Source organism: Ornithorhynchus anatinus, chromosome 4, assembly GCF_004115215.2.
Source record: "Ornithorhynchus anatinus isolate Pmale09 chromosome 4, mOrnAna1.pri.v4, whole genome shotgun sequence".
Lineage (NCBI taxonomy): Eukaryota > Metazoa > Chordata > Mammalia > Monotremata > Ornithorhynchidae > Ornithorhynchus > Ornithorhynchus anatinus.
This window is the reverse complement of record NC_041731.1, coordinates 70,307,104-70,327,960: the sequence shown is the minus strand read 5'-3', so window position 1 is coordinate 70,327,960 and position 20,857 is coordinate 70,307,104. Positions and strand designations below refer to the sequence as shown.

At 38.9% G+C, this 20,857-nt stretch overlaps 1 protein-coding gene across 1 annotated transcript in view; it reads left to right on the top strand.

The window, feature by feature from the left end:
- Nucleotides 1-20,301, top strand: part of NUDCD1 (NudC domain containing 1) — a 75,811-nt gene extending 55,510 nt beyond the window's left edge. Inside the window, exons 9-10 of the mRNA XM_029062390.2 lie at nucleotides 9,349-9,508; nucleotides 17,118-20,301. Of these exons, the coding sequence (XP_028918223.1) occupies nucleotides 9,349-9,508; nucleotides 17,118-17,410 (453 nt within the window). The 3' untranslated portion in view covers nucleotides 17,411-20,301. The remainder of the gene's footprint in view (nucleotides 1-9,348; nucleotides 9,509-17,117) is intronic.
- The last annotated feature ends 556 nt before the right edge of the window (nucleotides 20,302-20,857 follow it).

Genomic DNA, 20,857 nt, shown 5'->3' with positions numbered 1-20,857 from the left:
GCAGACATGTTTCCTGCCCACCAGGAGCTTAGAGTCAGAAGGGGAATAAAGTCGTTAAAATCAGTTATTTATTCCTGTACAGTAAGTGCTGTGGGGCTGAGGGTGGGGTGCATATCAACTGATTAAAGGCCCTGGATCCAAGGCAGAAAGAAGGGGAAGGGCTTTTGAAGGAGATGTGATTTTAATAAGGCTGTGAAGGTGGGGACAATGGTGGTCTGTCGTATGAAGGATGAGGGAGTTCCAGGCCAAAGGGAGGATGTGAGCAAGGGATCAGTGATGAGTTAGGTGGGATTGCAGTACGGTGAGGAGCGGAGCTGACATTGGAGGAGCGAAGTGTGTGGGCTAGGTTGTAGTAGGAAATCAGCGAGGAGGTAAGGTAGGGGGGAAGCTGATTGTTTTAAAGCCAATGGTGAGGAGTTTCTGTTTGATGCGGAGGTGGGTGGACAACCACTGGCGGTTCTTGAGGAGTGGGGAGAGTTGAACTGAGTGGTAATTAATTTAACTTCTGGGCCCCACTATCCTCATCAATAAAATAGGAATTAAATACCCATTCTCCCTTCCACTTGGACTGGGACTGGGACTGGGACCGGGACAGGGCCTGACTTGACTATCTTGTATCTACCCCTGTTTTTAGTATGGAGCTTGGCATAAAATAAGTAAGTGCCTAACAGATATCATTATTATCACTACTATTATTATAAAAATATATCCCATGATTATCATCATTATTATTATTTAGGTATAGTAAGTGGAATGTAATAAGTGCTTTACAAATACCACAGTTATTGCTATTATTTCCTAAACCCGAACATGGTATTCCAGAAGAGTAATGAATGTCAACTGCAATGGGAAGATCACTTTGTAATATTTATGTGATATATTCCCCCATTAGGAAGGAGGAGAATGTCTCTTGCTGATTTTTTAATATCAATATCACATTACTGATTTCTAATCATCTGATGGTGCACTATTAATCCCAGATATTTTCATGTTCACCTCAGTCTAATTTTTTTCTGTAGGTCTAATATATTTTTGTTATTTCCCTTCCAAAAAAACTTCATTATCCCTGATACAACTTTGAGTTCGTATTTAACTGAAGGCTATGTGTAGAAATTAAATGGAAAGTACAACATTAACAGTAATAGTTGTTTTAATAGTAATGTTTCAAAATGGATTAGTCAAACATAAATGTTTAGGCTAGCTGCTGAACTTTATATCCCATTCTAAAGTCTATATTAATACAAGTGTTTTGCTAAAACCGATGGTGTATCCTTTGCTCATGGAAACTGAATTCTTCCGAGTTGTCCAGTTACATTTGATAATTATACTGGTGGAAAGAACAGGGGCCTGGGAATCAGAGGACCTGAGTTCTAATACCAGCACTGCCACTTTCCTGCTGTGTGACCTTGGGCAGTTAACTTTACTTCTCTGTGCTTTATTTACCTCATCTGTAAAAGGGGGATAAAATACCTCTTCTCCCTCCTAATCAGATTGTGAGCCCTATGTGGGACAGGGACTACGTCCAACCTGAGTTGGTAGACACGATCCCGGCTCACAATGAATTTATAGTCTAGAGGTAGGGAATGTGTCTGCTAATTCTGTTGTACTCTCCCAAGCGCTTAGTACAGTGCTCTGCACCTAATTATCACATTTGTTAAGCGCTTACTAGGTGCCAGGCACCGTACTAAGCACTGAAGTAAGCACTCAGTAAATATCATCTCTCTCCCCCCCTTGTATCTACCTCACAGAACTTGGCATAGACTAAGTAAGCACTTAACAAATGCCAATATTTTACTGTTGTTATTAACAACAAATAACACAATTATCATTATTTAGGCAGGCTTGTAATGAGTGGCTGTTACAAAGAAAAACTTTAGATTAACAAAGAAAAAAGTGTATATTTTCTTTTTTGGCCAACACATTTAGCAGCTTACGAACATTGTGCTTTTTATTAAAGTCTAAATCAGTCCTCTTGTCACAGTAGGATATAGGCTTTAAAACTCTTTTTTCCTCTACCATAAAAGCTGCAGCTCAGGACATACCTATTTATTCTTTAAATATTCTTTTTAGTAATTCTTTTTAAGCAGGTAATGGGGGCCCATATCATTTTAAACTAACATCAAAGGGACTTTGAAGTTAAATAAGAATTAAGAAGAAGATTTGACTCTGAGGATTTTTGCAGGCAAATTGCTTATTCTCCAAAATGCTTAAGATTTGTTGCTATTAGTTCGTTGCTAAGTAAAAATGATCCCTCTTCGGCACACTTGGTCTGGTTCTGCCATAATCCATGCTATCACTGAGGGGTCTGGATAGAATATGATGGCAGAATTGAATAATTTTCTTCTAACAGTGTGTATCTGTGTGGATATAGTGCTATTTGATGTCAGGACAACTCTTGTGAACCTACCTCCTTAACACAGGTGAATGCATTCTAGAAGCACTATTTGGCAATTTTTTTTTTAACTCAAGTGTTTTTGTAATTTGTGGGTTAATACCCTTCATTTTAGAAACACGGCTATCTTAGAATTCAAAATAAATATATGTGGCACTGATTGAGAGTAGTAATGCAAAGAAAGTAGAAGGGAAAAAATAATCCCAATGTGATAAGGGACTAGAAGTGAGGTTAAATGAATAATGACACATAAAAGGCATCTACTTCGTAGGAACAGTCACATTTTTGACAGGGAATGTGCCCAGAGGCTGTGCTTCTTCTTGCTTCTACTGTTTTCTCCCAGATATCTCCTTCAAAACCTCTCCTTCATCTTCAACTCTTTTTGAAATTGCTTCACATCAGAAATAGGATGAAAAGTCAGTGCATTCAGGAAACCACCATAGTAAGGGACATGAAACAGAAAAGATGAGGCAATCCCAAAAGGATTAGTGATTTTATTCACATTAATCTGGATGACAAAGGATGGTAGGAAACACTTTATTAGAGATAATTAAAAATGTGGCTCTGCCATAAATAAAGGTATCAGAAATGAAGATGATGGAATTGACTCAAAATATTAAATTACAGTAAATTGCCATTAACAGAATATATCATCGGAGAGCCCTAAACAAATTTAAGGCTAAATCCAGAGGGCTACTAATAAGAAATTATGATTCAGCAATTAAACCACGCTGCTAGGAATTCACAGAAGCGAAATTACAGTGAAATTTTCAAAAGGGAATCAAGAATGGGGTCAGGAGTCACAGACAACTGAATCTGATTTTAAGAGTTTTAAAGACAATTAAATGGAAATAGAACTCTGTATATGGAACAAACTAGCGTGGTTTAAATAGTAATGCACTTTAATGTTTTTTAAATGTGCCTAATCCAATTTCACTTTTAAATTTCCTTTGTCCTAAAAAAATTGCTTAAGCCATCTGTATTTTTTCCCATCATTTATAATCTGATAACTCTAAAATAATTATATCCAAAATAACGTGCTGTTTTTGTTATTCAGTCTTTGTAAAATACATTTTTGATTCAATTAATTAATCAATGGTACTTATTGAGCACTTACTATGTTCAGACTACTACTATAGTAAGCACTTGAGAGAGTACAGTACAACAGAATTAGCAGACAGGGTCCTTGCCCACAGTGAATTTACAGTCTAGAGGGGATGGCAAACATCAATATGAATAATTTATTATACATAATTTAAAGATATGGACATAAGTGCCATGGGGTTGGACTGGAGATGTAGATTTGAGAATTATATATTTACTATTATAGTTTAATACTTTCCTCAAATTGTCAGAGTCATGGATTATATGACAGTTTCTAATGAAAGGGATATAGTCTTATGAGGCCATGAAAAATGTGGAAAAAGGCATGATGAAAATGTTTGCTTGTTCAACATCTGAAACAAATCAATTTAGAAGTGTTTCTCAAGTGGTAGGTACAGCTTCAGATTAGGCAACTCTATGCCTCCATTGTAATCTGATGTGAGTATATTCTTGGAGAATTTACAGAACAGATAGAAACTTGTGGATGTTTGTTTACTAGGATGTTAAATATTAAAACTACAATAGCTTGATTACATCAGACAGTTGGATTTCTATACCAATACCTTTCTGTCTTCTTCATTTCACATCAAATCTTCTTGTTCCAATTAAAAGATCTGTTGTGTTCATACTTTTGTAGAAGTAATATTAAAATTTCATAGCCTGTATTACATTGATGCCAGGTACCCAAATTATTAATTTATTTATTTGTTCAATGTTTATTCTGTTAAGTATATTTAAAATTTTTTTAAAGAGAAGAGAGAGGACAAAATTATCTCCACTGTGTTATATTTCTGTCCTTTCAGATATCGCTAGTGTCTACATTACCTACTTTAAATTGTAAACCCCTTAGTATAGTGTTCAGCACTGTGCAAAGATAATATAAATTAATAATTGTTGAGGAAATTGAAGGTCACTACTACTGGCCTAAATCAGAGTCCCAGAAGAGAAATGTTCCATTTAGATTAAATTTGAGGTTTCCAAATAGCCACACCAAGATGCTGATTAACAAAAAGTATTTGTTGAATATGTATTAAGCAATCCCAATACTAGATGCTGTGGTGAGCTAGAAGAACTATAAGACCCAGCTGCTATCTTCATTCATTCATTCATTCAGTAGTATTTATTGAGTGCTTACTATGTGCAGAGCACTGTACTAAGCACTTGGAATGTACAAATCGGTAACAGATACAGTCACTGCCCTTTAAGCTTAAGTTTAATGGAAGTCTAAAGTTAGTAGGATGCTATTCTGATACAGGGTTTTTTGTATTTAATTATAGAAAAGAGTAGAAAAAGGTTGATTAAATGAATTCATTCCATTATTGAGTACTTAATTGGTAATTATCCAGAATGGAGAAAGTTAGTTGAATGCTCGGGATTCATGTTTTAATAGTTCTTCAGGGGATATAGTCATAAATTATTATAATCCTATTCTTCCGAAGTACCTAAAGTGAATGAGTTTGCTACTAATGAATCCCAATAGGACTTAGGTCAGACTTATTGAATTGTTTTGAAAGGAAATAGCATTATTGGAGCTCTTGAGTAAATTCTTGAATTGGTATATCCCTGTCCAACTTAAAGTTTTTCTTCTGGGATCTTTCAATTATTATTATTGTTATTATATTTTAATACCAATGTTATCCTGCATGTTAAATGCTTATTCTATGTGAGGTGCTCTGGTATATGCAGGAATCAAAGACCAGACCTACTCCCTGTCCCACATAAGTTTGAGAATCTATCTTCTACCCATTTTACACATGAGGAAACTGAAGCCCAGAGATCTTAAGTGAGTTACCCAAGTTCATTGTCATTTGGTGGCAGAGCTTGGACTAGAACCAGGTCTTTGAGGCTCTATCTCCAAGTTCTTACTCTGTTTCACATATTCTCTTTTTAGTCTTAGACTGTGAATCCTATGCGGTACAAGGACTTGTGTCTGATCTTATTAACTTAGAACAGTGCCTGCAATGTAGTTAAGAAACTGTTAAGAAACAGTTCTTAACAATGACAATAATTATAATAAAAAATAATACTATTACTCTCCCAAATTCTTAAGTACCACTGATTGATCCTGGCTATGCCATCTCTTTAACCACTTTAAGCACTTGTGAATCACCATATCAGTTTGTTGATCTATTAAGGCCTTTTGCTTTTATCTATTTTCATTTATTTAAACTAATGTACATGTGGGTTTTTGGGTTTTTTTTTTAAATGGTACATGATAAGCACTTATTATGTGCTAGACATTGTATGAAGCGCTGAGGTAGATTTAGTTGCTGAAGGGTACTTTCCAAGTGCTTAGTACAGTGCCCTGTGCAAAGTAAGCGCTCAATAAATACAATTGAATGAATGAGTGAATTCAAGAAAATCACATTGGACACACTCCTTTGTCCCACATGGGGCTTATAATCTAAATATGAGAGAGGAGGATTTAATCACCATTTTTCAAATGAGGTAACTGAGACCCTCATAAATTAAGCGACTGGCCCAAGATGATAAAACAGGCGAATGGCAGAGCCTGGATTAGAACCTATTCCTGTGACTTCCAGGCTTGCGTTCTTTCCACCAGGCCATGCTGCTCCCCTACTAGACTGTCAACTTCTATAGGATAGGGCCTATAAGAGACCTTGCTTAACTAAGCCCTCATTTCCTCTTCTCCCACTCCCTTCTACATTGTCCTGGCAGTTGGATTTCACCCTTTATTCACCCCTCCCTCAGCCCGACAGCTCTTATGTGCACATCCATAATTTATGTATTTTAATATCTGTCTCCCTCTCTAGAACATGTCTCTGCCTACAACTCTGTCCTCTTGTGCTCTCCCAAGTGCTTAGTACAGTGCACTGCACATAGTAAGCATTCAGTAAATATGATTGATCGATTGATTAATAAGGATGGTGTCTTCTTGTTCTAGCCCTCCCCCAACTCCTAGTAGTGATCTGCCTGTAGGTGCTCAATAATACCATTGATGATGGTGGTTATGGTGGACAGTGGGTGGCGTATTTTTGGACAGGATTGTTCTAGTGGAAAATATGTCTTCAGGGCAGTTTTAAATCCTCAGCCCCAAAATGATGCTTGCCATAGAGCAGTTTGAAGACAAAATAATGTTTACGGAACCCCATAACTACTGGTTGTATCCCAGAGCTTAGTTATCAGAATATCTGCCTTTTTTACAGAGTGCGTTTCAGTCTTTTCTTTCTCCTTCCCTATCCTATTACATCCTACTGCTAATCTAGTAAGAGCACTGCAGTGCTACTGAAGGGAGGATCAGAGAGGACACCAGTACTCTTGGATAACAGCTATCCATCAGCTGAATCTCATCCTAGGAAGGAGGCTTGCCGGAAGATGGAGCTCCAAAGCTAAAATTACAATTAACAAGGGCCAAAAAAAATCCAGAAATTTTATAGAAATGTACTGTTGCCAACCCTCCCTCTGTAGGATTATAAATAATGCCAATGACAACTGCTGTTGAGGCACGCAAAATGTAGCATCCAGAATTTATTTTTTATTTATTTTTTTTGGAAATGATCATTGGCTTACTATATACTAACTCAGCCATAAAGCACAAAGAGTCTCAAGGTCATTTTATCCATGTGCCTGCAGCAGATGAGTGATTAGCTGTCCAAGAAAGATGGTTGCCAGTCCCACTTTTAAAGTTTTCTAGAAATAGAGCTTCCGTAATCCAGAGATTCCAAAATGTCCCTTGTAGTACTTATTCACCCTTACAGTCACAAAATTCTTCCCATTATATAACCAGATTCTCTGGTAATCAGTGGTATTTATTGAGCACTTATTGTGTGCAGAGCACTGTACTAAGTGCTTGGGAAAGTTCAATATAATAAAGTTGGTAGATGTGATCCTTGCCCACAAGGAGTTTACAGTCTATAGGGAAAAACACATCAAAAGAAATTATTGATAGGGGAGATAGAGTATAAGGATACTTACATTATTGTTGGGTGGCTAGGATGATTATCAAAGTGCTTATGAGGTATAGCCTCTAAGGGTTACAGCATAATTAACATAGAGGGTGGGAATAAGGGGAAATTAGGATTTAGGGAAGTCCTCCTGGAGGAGATGTGATGTTAAGAGGGTTTTGAAGGTGGTGAGACACTGTTGGATAAGAAGGAAGAGGGAATTCCATGCTCTGGGAGGACGTTGGCCAGGAAGGGGTCGGCGGTGAGAAAGATGAGATCAAGGTACAGAGAATAAGTTGGTATTAGAGGAGTGGAGTGTTTGGATTGGGTCGTAGTTGGAAATCAGCAAGGTAAGGTAGGAGGGCCTGAGCCGACTGAGTGCTTTAAAGCCACTCAAAAATCTGTTTGATGCAATTAATTAGTCGTATTCAGTGAGCACTTACTATGTGCAGAGCTCTGAACTAAGCACTTGAGAGAATGCAGATTAACAGAATGAGCAGATATGTTCCCTGTCCATAATGAGTTTACAGTCTAGAAAGGGAGACAGGCATTAATATGAATAAATAATACAGAGGTAGATGGGCAGTGATTGGAGGTTTTTGAGGAGTGGGGAGATATGGACTGAATGGTTTTTTGGAAAAATGATCCAGGCAGCAGAGTGAAGTGTGGACCGGAGAGAGAGACAGGAGATGATGAGGTCAGTGATCAGCGATCAGTCACTGATCAGGTCAGTGATGAGACTGGTGTAGTCAAGACAGGATATGGTGAATGCTTGGATCAGCATGGTAGCAATTTGAATGGAGAGGAAAGGATGGATTCTAGAAACGTTGTGAAGATAGAATCACCAACATGACAGATTAAAGAGTTGAAGATAATGCCATAGACACGGGCTTGTGAGACAGGGAGAATAGGGGTGTTGTGTCCAATGAAAGGAAGATCAGGAGAACAAGGTTTGCTTGAGAAGATAAGGAGTTCTGTTTAGGGCATTTTAAGCTTGAGGTGTTGGCAGGTCATCCAAATAGAGATGTCATAAAAGCAGAAAGAAATGCAAGGCAGCAGAGGAGAGTGATTGGGGCTAGAGAGGTAGATTTGGGAGTCAGCCGTGACTGTACTGAGCGCATGGGAAAGTAGATTATAAGCTTTCTCCCATTTTTGCTCCAGGAAAAATTATGGGCCGAAAATCCCACGTTCTGCTTGGAGAAGGGACTGCCAGGTTGAGTTGGGATGCATTTGGATCCATGTGTAAACTTTTCACACTGTACAAGCTTCTGGTAGAGGCTTGATGGGATTTTTAAAGAAAAATTTTTGGCTTTAAAAAATCTTGGAGAGTTATTCTGCACCATATCTTCCATTGTAGACACATCGTAGTCTTATAAATAAAATGTGTCCCTGTGTTACAAGCAGACCCATCTGCAGGTGGGAATCATAGAGAATGGAGATAGAAAAAGTTGTACAGTCAGATGCACCTTCAAGCCTGTGATCAAGGCAAAACAAAGTGAGCTAAGAAAAGTGGGCACAGAAGTCGGGAGAGGATACTGGAGGAAACCATTGCCAAAGAAACCCTAGATTCCCAAGTGTTTTAAGGTTTCTGTTAATATTAATAGCTTTGGGAGAAGAGGAGCAGTTAATTTTTATTTTTCTCAAAATCTAGTTTATGATATGCAGAAAGAAAAGTTACTACATGTGTTTGAGAGGAGTGTCTGAGTCCTAGATGAATTCCATTTAGGTTAGCCTTAGTTAAATTTACGAAAAGTCTTTCACTTTTTGGTATGATAAAACTAACTGGGCATATTTTGGACAATAAAAAGCAATCTCAAAATAAACGTTGTAGTTCCAAAAATAATGCTGTTTCTTAGGAAGTTGGTTTGTGGTGGTGGTAAGTATGTGGGCTCTGTTTTTTGCTTTATTGGGTTATTTACTAGCTTGAAATATTTTTTTTCTTTCTAGGTGAATCTTGGAAGCAACCAGTATCTTTTTTCAGTCTCAGTCGACCCCCAAGAAATGCCTTGTTTCTGCTTGCGTCACGATGTAGATGCCCTTCTCTGGCAGCCACGTTCCGGCCAGCAGGGTGACATGTGGGAGCACATTGCAACTTTCAATGCTTTAGGTAGGGAGTTTTTTCCATTATCTACAGAATAAGAGTGACTGCAATTTCATTTTATTTTAGTCTCATTGTTTTTGTGACTAGGCATTCCTAGTTGGGTCAGTTTGTGTTTTCCTGTCATTGACTCGTGAATGGTCCAATATCAGGAATAATCTCTTTATACTTAAGAATAAATGAGACTAGAAGTGAAAGTATTTATTTAACCAGGTGAAATAATTTTGCTTTATTACTCATTTTAATTAAATCCTAAGATGCAAGAATGTGAATGAAGAGTATGGCAGTGCCCTGGGAAGAATTTGTATCTAAATTTTCTCGGGTACTACTTACTTGAAAGCTAACTTGACATAACTGTCTTAAGATGATGAATGTGATGACGCATTCATTAGTTATTTTGAGTGCTGAAAAGAGGCACTATAATTAAGGCATTTAGTCAAGAGTTTAAAAGCCAAGCAAAAGTTAAACTGTATTTGGCCACAATTAAAAGAAAATATTTCTAATTAGTTATTCATTTTATGTTCGAAGATGCAGTGAGAACATTTTGAGTTCACTTTGATTTGACTTAATCTTTGCAAAAATTATCAAAGCGGAAGCTGAGTACACAGAAAATTCTTTTCCGTATTGGCTTGCCTTGGATATTGACACCTGATTTTATGAGGTACACAACAGCCAAAATGTTAACAAAGGAAAGGGTCCAGCTCACCATCACAGCAATCCTGACCTTAGATTTGCATATGTTTGCTGCTCAACTTCCACTCCTGAGAAACTCCGTGTGATTGTTTATATGTGCATTAAAAAGTGATTATCCAGCTTAATTTCCAATTCAGATCACATGACCAAAACCACAGCTATTCAAAAAGTACCTCCAGTGATCAGGACCCTATCGTGAAGGTTGGCCATATTCAATCTGTAACTAAATCCCCTCAGTTCTTCATTGCTAAAATCCACCCTTCTCCATTCAAACTGTACCAAGTTAAAGCATTTATCTTATTCTGCCTTGATTATTACATCAGCCTCTTTGCTGATCTTCCTGCCTCCTGTCTCTCCCCACTCCAGTCCATACTTCACTCTTCTGCCCAGATCATTTATCTTCAAAAATATTCAGTCCATGTTTTCCCCATTTCTCAAGAACCTCCAGTGGTTGCCCTTCCACCACCAAATCAAATAGAACATCAGCTTTAAAGCAGTCAATCACCTTGTCCCTTCCCACCCTACCTCCATGATTTCCTGCTACAACCCAGGCCACATACTTTGTTCCTTTGATGCTAACCTACTCACTGTACCTCATTATCATCAGTCTCACTGCCAACTTCTTGCCCACATCCTGTCTCTGACCTGGAATGCCCTCCTTCCTCCTATCTGATTATCCCTACCTTCAACACCTTAGTGAAAGCACATCTCCTACAAGCAGCTTTCCCTTACTAAATCCACATTTCTCTTCTCCCACTCCCACTCTGTTATCCGTGATTTGCTCCCTTTATTCCCTCCCATCCCCACCTCAGCCCCACAGCACTTATGCACATAGCCATAATTTATTTATTAATGTCTGTCTCTCCCCCTCTAGGCTATACATGTTCCCTGCCCACAACAAGCTTACAGTCTAGAGAGTCTGGTTGTATGCAGGGAGCATGTCTACCAGCTCTGTTATACTGTACTCTCCCAAGTGCTTAGTACAGTGCTCTGCACACACTCAGCATTTTAATACATGTGATTGATTGAGAGGAAGAACCAGTTCAACAAAGTTTTCCGGCTGGCAAGCAGGTTTTCAGATGTCCAGTTAGTAGAGGTGCTTCATATGATAAGGCAGTGTCCATACAGTAACTTACCCTCCTTATGTATAGATTTTTTACACATATGCCATTAAATCTGGGTGCTTTGCAATTTTTCAAGGCTTTCATTGTCATCAACAATAGTATTGAGCATTTACAGTGTGCAGAGCACTGTACTAAACACTTGAGAGAGTTAGTAAACCACTTCCTACCTGCAGCGAGCTTAGTCTAGAGAGGGGAGACAAACATTAGGCTTCGATTGTAATGGTGACATTTTCACATTCTGAACTTGTCAGAAAGTCATTGACAGGTTCTTGGCAATTCCTCATATTTCCTCCTTGACCATCATGAGGAGGGAGCCATTGCTGCCTTTTCTTGCTACTGTGGCAGAATATAATAATAGTAATAATGGTGGTATTTGTTAAGCGCTTACTACGTGCAAAGCACTGTTCTAAGCGCTGGGGGGGATACAGGGTGATCAGATTGTCCCACATGGGGCTCACAGTTTAAACCCCCATTTTTAATAATAATAATAATGTTGGTATTTGTTAAGCGCTTACTATGTGCCGAGCACTGTTCTAAGCGCTGGGGTAGACACAAGGGAATCAGGTTGGCCCACGTGGGGCTCACAGTCTTAATCCCCATTTTACAGATGAGGTAACTGAGGCACCGAGAAGTTAAGTGACTTGCCCAAAGTCACACAGCTGACAAGGGGCTGAGCTGAGATTCGAATCCATGACTTCTGACTCCAAAGCCCATGCTCTTTCCACTGAGCCACGCTGCTTCTCTATTCATGCAACACACACACACACCTGGAAGTTTTAAGCCTTACCTTACATTCAGTATTCAAGGCTAGCATGTAAAAAGCTAAAATTGCCAAAACAAACTAGCAGAAGCCAATCAGTGCACTATGATTTCAATAACTGGTAGGTTTAGGAAGTGAGAGATCAATGGCTAAGAATTTATTCACAGCAAAACTTCAAGCAATAAATCTAGTTGTTCTTTGAGCTCGAAAATGACACCACTGATGGTGAAATTCACCTATGGATGTGAGTGTGACAAAGAGCAAGGGCTCAGGCTCAGCTGTACACAAAAAGGCTGACCCTTATGCTGTCCTGTTTGAGGGCTAGAATGCCTGGAACAATATTAGGAAGTGAGTCTTCTTTTTCGCTTTCCCTCCTTGGATCATTTCACAAAAGCATAATTTTTGCAACCTATTCTTTTCTTTCCTCTCCCCTCCTTTCTCTTCTGTTTCTTGACCTTCCTGTCTTCCTTTTGTGTCTTCTCTTCTCCTTCCTTGGTGTCACTTGATGGCAAACATTAGGGACATTATCCTGGAGACCTGGTAAATGAAGCTTCGTGTTAAGTCAATGGAAAGCTGTATTGTACAAAAGAGGTCGGCTCCTCCCCGAGTTGTACCTTCTTCTCTGAGATAAGCTGGGGACTCTTCACACAAAATAATATACAAATTCTAAATGATCAAGGCTGGGACCCAAATGGAAGCCTTAATCTTTTAGATTAGTGCTTGCTCCACATTCTTTATCATTCTCCAGTGTTACTCTTGAGTTTCTACTTTCGTTTCCTTCAGCTAACAGTTTCAGCTCAAGGAGAAATGAGTTTTCAACAAAAGTTTTTGGGAACTGAGTTCCATGGTCTCTACTTATTCCCCTTCCCCACTCCCAAAAGTGTTAAGGTGAAATGGACAATTTTCCCTCCATTCCTCAGAGACACCACCTCCTCCCTCCACAAAAGCCATTATATTCTGACTCAAGATATTGCTGCTGCTTTAATCTCAGGTTGGGATCTATCAGAGCAGCTTTCATCCTCTTGACTTCTGCTTAAAAATCCTCAAGGAGACCTTGTGCCGATTTCAATTTTTTTTTTAGAAAACAACTCTATGGGAGCTTAATACCAATTATTCAAGATCAGTTCAGTTTATCTAGAGGGCCCTGACAGGATTTTGTTCAGCCAGCATTAGTGTGTAGTTCAGTGAGTGCTATGAGCAATAAAAAGGGAATATTTATTGGAGACTAAGTGGGCCTGCACCCTGTAATAAAGCGAAAGTGGGCATGAGTGCAGAAGCAAGCGTATCATAGAAGACCCTTAAAAATGGGAAGGGTTTCATTTTAGCAATAGAATTGTCCACACTTAATCAAAGTTAGGAAGAACATGGAAGGCACAGGAAAACACACACATACACACACACTCTCTCTCCCCTTTACCTACACCTACCCCCATTTCAATGGAGTGGAGACTACTCCGCCTTTCCCTAAGGCCATGGAGTTAAGACTGTTGGGGGTGACTCCATTAGCTTTTTGGGCTGCTCACCCCAACAAGGGGGCAAGAACTCCAAGCCATAGCTCTGTCACTTGTCCCTGATCTTAACATAGAATGAGACTCCATGGTATGCCCATCTCTAGCTTCAAGTGGCAAATGGGCTCCTGCCAAACTCCAATCCCTTTTCTTAGATTTCTCTCTGGCCCTGGGTATGTCTGCATATGCCCTCTCCACTCTAGGGGTGTGGGTGTCTGCATGATTCCTTTCCTGCCTTGTGATTTTGTATGTATGTGTGTCCTTAGGTTCCCCTCCCAAACCTGGGAAGTCTGTCTGAATGCATGAACCCCTCCGTGGTCCCAGCCTGTTTGTCTAAGTGTCCAGGTATGCAGGTGTCTAAGTTTTTTTCCAGTTCCTCTCCCACATTTACAGATGAGGTAACTGAGGCACAGAGAAGTTAAGTGACTTGCCCAAAATCACACAGCTGGCAAGTGGCAGAGCTGGGATTAGAACCTATGACCTCTGACTCCTAAACCCAGGCTCTTTCCATTAAGCCACATTGCTTCTCTCAGTTTCTGTGGCAATGTGAATAAAAGTCCACTGCTGCTTTCCCATGTGGGGACTTGTAGCTTCTAAGAGCTGCCTAGATTTGCAGATGTCTTCATGCTAGTCAAACTTAACATTGATCCAGTCAGGTTTTGACTGCTGTTTTTCAGGTCATTGGTCATATTGGTATTGTTAAGCCCTTCACAAATACCATAATTATCATTAGCCTGAGTATGGAGGGTATCAGGGAACCTCAGCTCAGTAGTCAGAATCTTGTGTGGCTGCTGATGTTCGCACTTCTTTTTGGTCCCACTACCAGGCAGTTATAATTTGGGACCTGCCGTTGTCTAGAGTTAGGGGCATTCATGATGTCTATTGCTTGTATGGGAGGCAAAAGATGGTGTTGGTAAGATGAGGTTTGGTACCTTCTTTCCTCCCTCCCGACACCCCTCTGTCAGGAAGCATATGTTTTTAATCCCAGGTGGTCCAAGAACTTTTCTGGTGTTTTCCTGACATTTTTCACTAGGTCACAGGCAGCGGCAGCAGCGTGGCCTTGTGGAAAGAGCATGGGCCTGGAAGTCAGAAGACCTGGGTTATAATCCCAACTCTATCCAACACTTGCCTGCTATGTGACTTTAGTTTAGAGAAGCACCATGGTGTAGTGGATAGAGCAGGTGCCTGGGAGTCAGAAGGTCATGGGTTCTAATTCTGCCTCAACCACGTTTTTGCTCTGTGACGTTGGCCAAGTCATTTCATGTCTCTGTGCCTCAGTTACCTCATCTGTAAAATGGGGATCGAGACTGTAAGCCCCATGTGGGACAGGGACTGTGTCCAACCTGATTTGCTTGTATCCACCCCAGCACTTAATACAGTGCCTGGTACATAGTAAGCATTTAACAAATACCGTAATTATTATTCTGAGTGCCTCGGTTTCCGCATCTCTAAAGTGGGGATTCAGTACCTGTTCTTCCTCCCTCTTAGACTCTGAGCCCCTTTTAAGACAGGGTTGCCTATCAACCTCCACTCCAAACAAAAACTCCTCACTCTAGGCTTCAAGGCTCTCCATCACCATGCCCCTTCCTACCTCTCCTCCCATCTCTCTTTCCGCTGCCCACCCCGCACGCTCCGCTCCTCTGCCGCCCACCTCCTCACTGTCCCCCGTTCTCGCCTATTCTGCCGTCGACCCCTGGGCCACGTCCTCCTGCGGTCCTGGAATGCCGTCCCTTCTCACCTCTGTCAGTCTAATTCTTTTCCCCTCTTCAAATCCCTACTTAAAGCTCACTTCCTCCAAGACGCCTTCCCAGACTGAGCTCCCCCTTTCTCCCTCTGTTCCCTCTACCTCCCCCTTCAGCTCTCCGCAGCTAAACCCTCTTCTCCCCCCTTTCCCTCTCTTCCTCCCCCTCTCCCGTCCCACCCCCTCAGCACTGTACTCATCCGCTCAACTGTATATATCTTCATCATCCTATTTATTTTGTTTATTTTGTTTAATGAGATGTACATCACCCTGATTCTATTTATTTGCCATTGTTTTTATGAGATGTTCTTCCCCTTGACTCTATTTATTGCCATTGTTCTTGTCTGTCCGTCTCCCCCGATTAGACCGTAAGCCTGTCAAAGGGCAGGGACTGTCTCTATCTGTTGCCGACTTGTTCATTCCAAGCGCTTAGTACAGTGCTCTGCATATAGTAAGCACTCAATAAATACTATTGAATGAATGAATGAATGAAGACAGGGACTGTGTTCTGATTATCTTGTATCTACTCAGTGCATAGTACAGTGTTTAACACAGGGTAAGCACTTAGTAAATACAATTCTCTAAAAAGTGCTTAAGAAAAACTACAATTATTTGGCATTGCTGTTCTCCTGACATTTATAAGCAGTGTTAAATTATTCTTTAATGCTTTTATCAAGATGAATAAAATCGTTCTCTCTGAGTCCCTTCCATCAGAGAAAAGTGTCTCAGGTGGTTATAACAAAATCCTTTTGTTTTAGAGGCAGATGTGGGTCGGCTCCTGGTATATTGTGTTGTGGGCTGGAGTATTAGATCTGAATGATTACAGATTCAAAGCCAAATCAGTGTTGCCCTGAAGGACTAGTCCCCGCAGAAGAAGATGTATCCCTCACTTGTCTCTTCTCCAGAAAGTCTCTAGTTCCTCGGTGCTGGCTGTGACTCCACTGTGGCCCGTTGCCATGTAACGAAGTGTTCTTCGTTTTGGGTGATGGCAGTAACTACCATTGCAGTATTTTGATATTTCTTTACTTGGTGACTGCTTTCCTCTTTTTTCCTAGTTGTCTGTTTGGCTATAACATTAAAATTAAAGCCCACCAAATGTGCTCTTTTCAGGAGTCTGTTTTGAATGGTTGAAGTACCTCACCCCTTATAGGTGAATAATACATTCTTGAATAGGATGGCTGAGACACTCTGTTGCTAAGCACTGTTTCCACCTCTTCAACAAACAGCCAGAGTCCTGGGCCATTACTTGCCCAGGATTTGAGAAGCAGCAAGGTACACCCAGAGCTCTCACCTTTCAATGCTGAAATTCCTAAGAAAGCTAGCAAAGCAAAATTATGTTATTGCTGTCTTCTAGACTGAATACAGACTGAATAAATATATTCTTGCAGATTCATATGGCTGTGCAAATACATCTCAATTGAGACTAAATTGTATATGGTATAGTTCAGTTATTTAGTTTTACAAATACTCTCACATAGCCCTAAATGTACCTTTGTCCCATTTAAAGCAACTACATTTGAAAACATTGCAGTATTAAACATCCATTTGCAGTTTTACTTAGGTGAATGAATCTCCCCTACTTTGATAGCAAGAGTTTTATTTTTCGGTGGATAGAAAAGTGGAAGAATGTGAACCTGTGATAAATGTAAATAGTCTAAAAGCTCAGCTGCATATTTCTCTTTAGGATTTGTGCCGAATTTTTGTACCTATTTTTCAGTGTACGAGAAGTCTGAAATATTTTTCAGGATTTTCATTTTGTATTATGGTCTCCCCTTTCCCCTGTCTTTTCCAGGTTACGTCCAAGCGTCAAAGAGAGACAAGAAGTTTTTTGCTTGTGCTCCAAATTATTCCTTTGCTGCCCTTTGTGAGTGCCTACATCGAGTGTTCATTTATTATCAACCCACTCCTCTGTCCACCGTACTCTATAACAGAAAAGAGAGGCGCCAAATAGGACAGGTTGCTAAGCAGCAGGTAGCAAGCCTGGAAACCAACGATCCTATTTTGGGCTTTCAAGCTACAAACGAGAGATTATTTGTCCTCACTACAAAAAACCTCTTTTTAATAAAGATAAATACAGAACATTAATAACCTCACACGTTCACATCTCTCATATTGAAAGTAGTCTGAAAAATAGGGGGAAAGTTATCCCTGAAGCCCACTGTTGATTCTGCTGTCCAAAATAAAATGTCATGCATCAAAGTTGTATTTTTCAAATGATGGGTCACTAAATCACACAATTTTGACTCTGTGAAGGCTGCTAAACTTCTAAGCTTGATTGTCAGTTCTACATTGCTGGAGAAATTTAGTTTTATGTAAAAATGTAAGGAAAATAGTAATTTTAAAATAACAAAGTTTGATCCTTTACACATGCAGGATGCATCATTCATTCAGTGTTCCTTAAATAAAACTATTTATCAAGTTCTGTTTTGTTCAGTAGTATAGTTACTATGATCTGTGCAGTATAGTATGATCAAAAGAAAAAAGAGGTTTTACTACATAAACATCCAAAGACCCAAGAGCTTGTGTTTGTCAGAACACTTATGTTACCAGACTTTATACTTTGCAACTTTTCTGAATTCCCTTTTAATGTTTTATGTAACTTTAAAAAATCATTTCATTCTGACTGCTCAGAATCATGTGCTTTTGAATGCTACATATCAATTCAGGTCAAATAGCATAATTACTTATGCTAAGTGTTAGGCATGCTAGAGCTATTGTAGCATTTAGAACTTAGAATTTCTTCACAAAAGAAATGGCATTTTTATTTTTCATTAGATTATCATTCTACGCAGATGCATATTGATAAGATGCTTAAAATTATGTACATACGTACATATGAAATTTTCTCATAGATTAGCTTTTTCACATGAGGTGTTGAGAAACATTTAAATTGTTTGCAGTTCTTGAAAAATGCCAGAATGACTAGTCTTAAGAGATGTTGTTTCCCTACGACTGATCTATTAGCCATAGCATAATCATTCTGGGGATTTATTTCTCTATTCTCCATTCCACGTTACGATGCTTTTCCCACTAATTTTATAAGAAGGATGCAATGCAAAGCACAAATCCACAGACCATCATAGCGAATATGACTAGTTTAGTTGTGTCCTAAGGTATATTTGAACAGATTGGTTTTCAATAAGAGGCATATCATTAAAAAGTGATCAATGTAGCACCCCACCTGTCTCCAATCAAATGATGTGTTTACATATTCCCAGTTGGCAATGATCCTTATATCGCCATTTGTTTTTCTTAGAACTGTAATTTATTTTCTGAATCCGCTGCCTAATTTATATAGCTACATCAGTAGCATGAAAAGTGATATGTAAATATCAGTTTTCTAAAGAGCAAATGGATATTGCACTGGATGGAAGTAATGCCTTCTCAGTGCCAAGTCTTGGAGCTGATGAGCCTTCAGGGTCAATATTTTCACAATACTCCAAGATGGCTAGACGTTAACCTCATTTTTAGGCAGGGAACGTGTCTACCAATTCTGTTATGTTCTCACTGCTTCGAACAGTGCTCTGCATATAGTAAGCACATAATTATAATATTTGAAAGCACAAAGTTTGCATTTTTAATAAACGAACAAGATGAGGAAAATATGTGATATTGGTGCTTCTAATGGCAGTGGTTCTTCCTGGAAGAAACACAGTACAGAATAGTAAAGAACAAACACAATGATCACGTTATCTCTAAGTTCTTGGTGGTCAGGGAAAATATCTGCCAACTCTTATGTTGCACATACTCTCCCTTGCATAAAGTACAGTGCTTTGCATAAAGTACAGTGCTTTGCACACAGTAAGTGCTCAATAAGTATGATTGATAATAAGTTGTACTAGAGTACAAGATTAGGTATTTTTAATGAGTTTAGAGTGTTGAAATTTAATATGAATAAATGATTTCTAGAATCATAGAAAATTACTCATAGTAATCTCAACCACAGATAACATTAAACAAGTTTTCTTTCTCTTCAGTCCCAGATTAATCAAAATTAAGAAACATTGAGCCTGTTTTTCATATTTCAGAATCAAGGCTTAAATTTTGCAGATTTTGCCTAAATGCAGATATTTTTTGATAGACTTCTTTACGAATGTATTCTAGAGCAGAATTGTCAACTGGAAGACTGTGGCTTTTGTTTGTACTCTATTACGCTTTCAGAGCCCAAGCTCTCCTTATAGCTCCAAAGGGAAAAAGTATCTGTTTTTGTTTGAGATCAGCTGTTTTGTAGCAGCATATGCTCTTGGAACTAATCTAAAATAGATTTACCTTAAATTCATCCTAGTATTTTTGCTTTGATTTGCCTGTTTTCAAATATACACTGTTGTACCCTATAATTGGACCTCTGGTGAAGTTGATATGGTATTACATTCAGTTTTTCTTGGTAAGCCCAGTCTCAGTTGTACGTACATATGTCTAGGAATGTATCAGTTATATTTTGTTGTACTCTCCCAAGCGCCTAATTTAGTGCCCTGTACACAGTAGTCACTGAATAAATACAAATGACTGATTGATCTATTGTTGAAACTACCAGATTTTGTGGGTCTTCACTGTTTGCCCTTTTGGCTTCATCTTTCTTGCTCAACCCACTCATGACAACAACCCTACTGCTCTTTGAAATCTCTCCTTGAGCCATAGGAAAAGGATCACGTGGGCTTTCTTAAACTAGAATTCACGTTTCTGGAGTGACACTAGTTTCAATGGATCTCAACTGTAGGTTTCTTTACCAAGTTTGGAACTAGAACCCACCATCTCATTTAGAGGTGCCAGGACTCTGCGCCAATATACTAATTATGATTTATCTGCTTTTACAGTCCTTCATTTGGCCATTTCTAAAAATCAGTAGTTTGGATGCATCTGCTGCAATGTGCTTATTTTGAATTATTTTTGTACTCTGCCTTCATGTGTATCTGGACTGTGCAAATGGACGTGTACAAATCAAAAACCAATAAATGTTTAAAATTGACTTGAAAAAATTTGAGTTTTTTTTGAATTTTCAATACATGAGAAATGTTACAAATTATGTAAATTACCATGAGATACATTTAACTTTAGAGTTACTTTGAATTTCCTGAAACAGGTGGAAATATAGACAACTCCCTGTGAAATGGACAAATTTCTTAAAAATCACCTTTTCATCTTAAAATAATTCAGGAATTAAGGACATGCAAACAGCAGTAGCTGTTCCAACATGTTGTTTAGTTAGTTAATCATGACTTCTGTGAATCACATGTTGGTCTGCCTGAGGAAATATAAATTGGAATTTATTTTACAAATTCATTGAAATTTTTGTTGATCTTCAAGAATGCTAAGTAATCATTCAATTTAGTTAAATGGAATGAAAACCAAAGTTGAATAATACAGATTACTTCATATGAAGCAGGAAAAGGGAGATTTTTATATTCACAAGAATCTACCACGTTTTCTGTATGTATAAATCCTGTCAGTTTCAGAGCAATGCAATATTAATTGGCATTTTGGCTTAAATACTGCTAGGGTTTTAGGAACTACTACTCAAGTATTCGGATATGC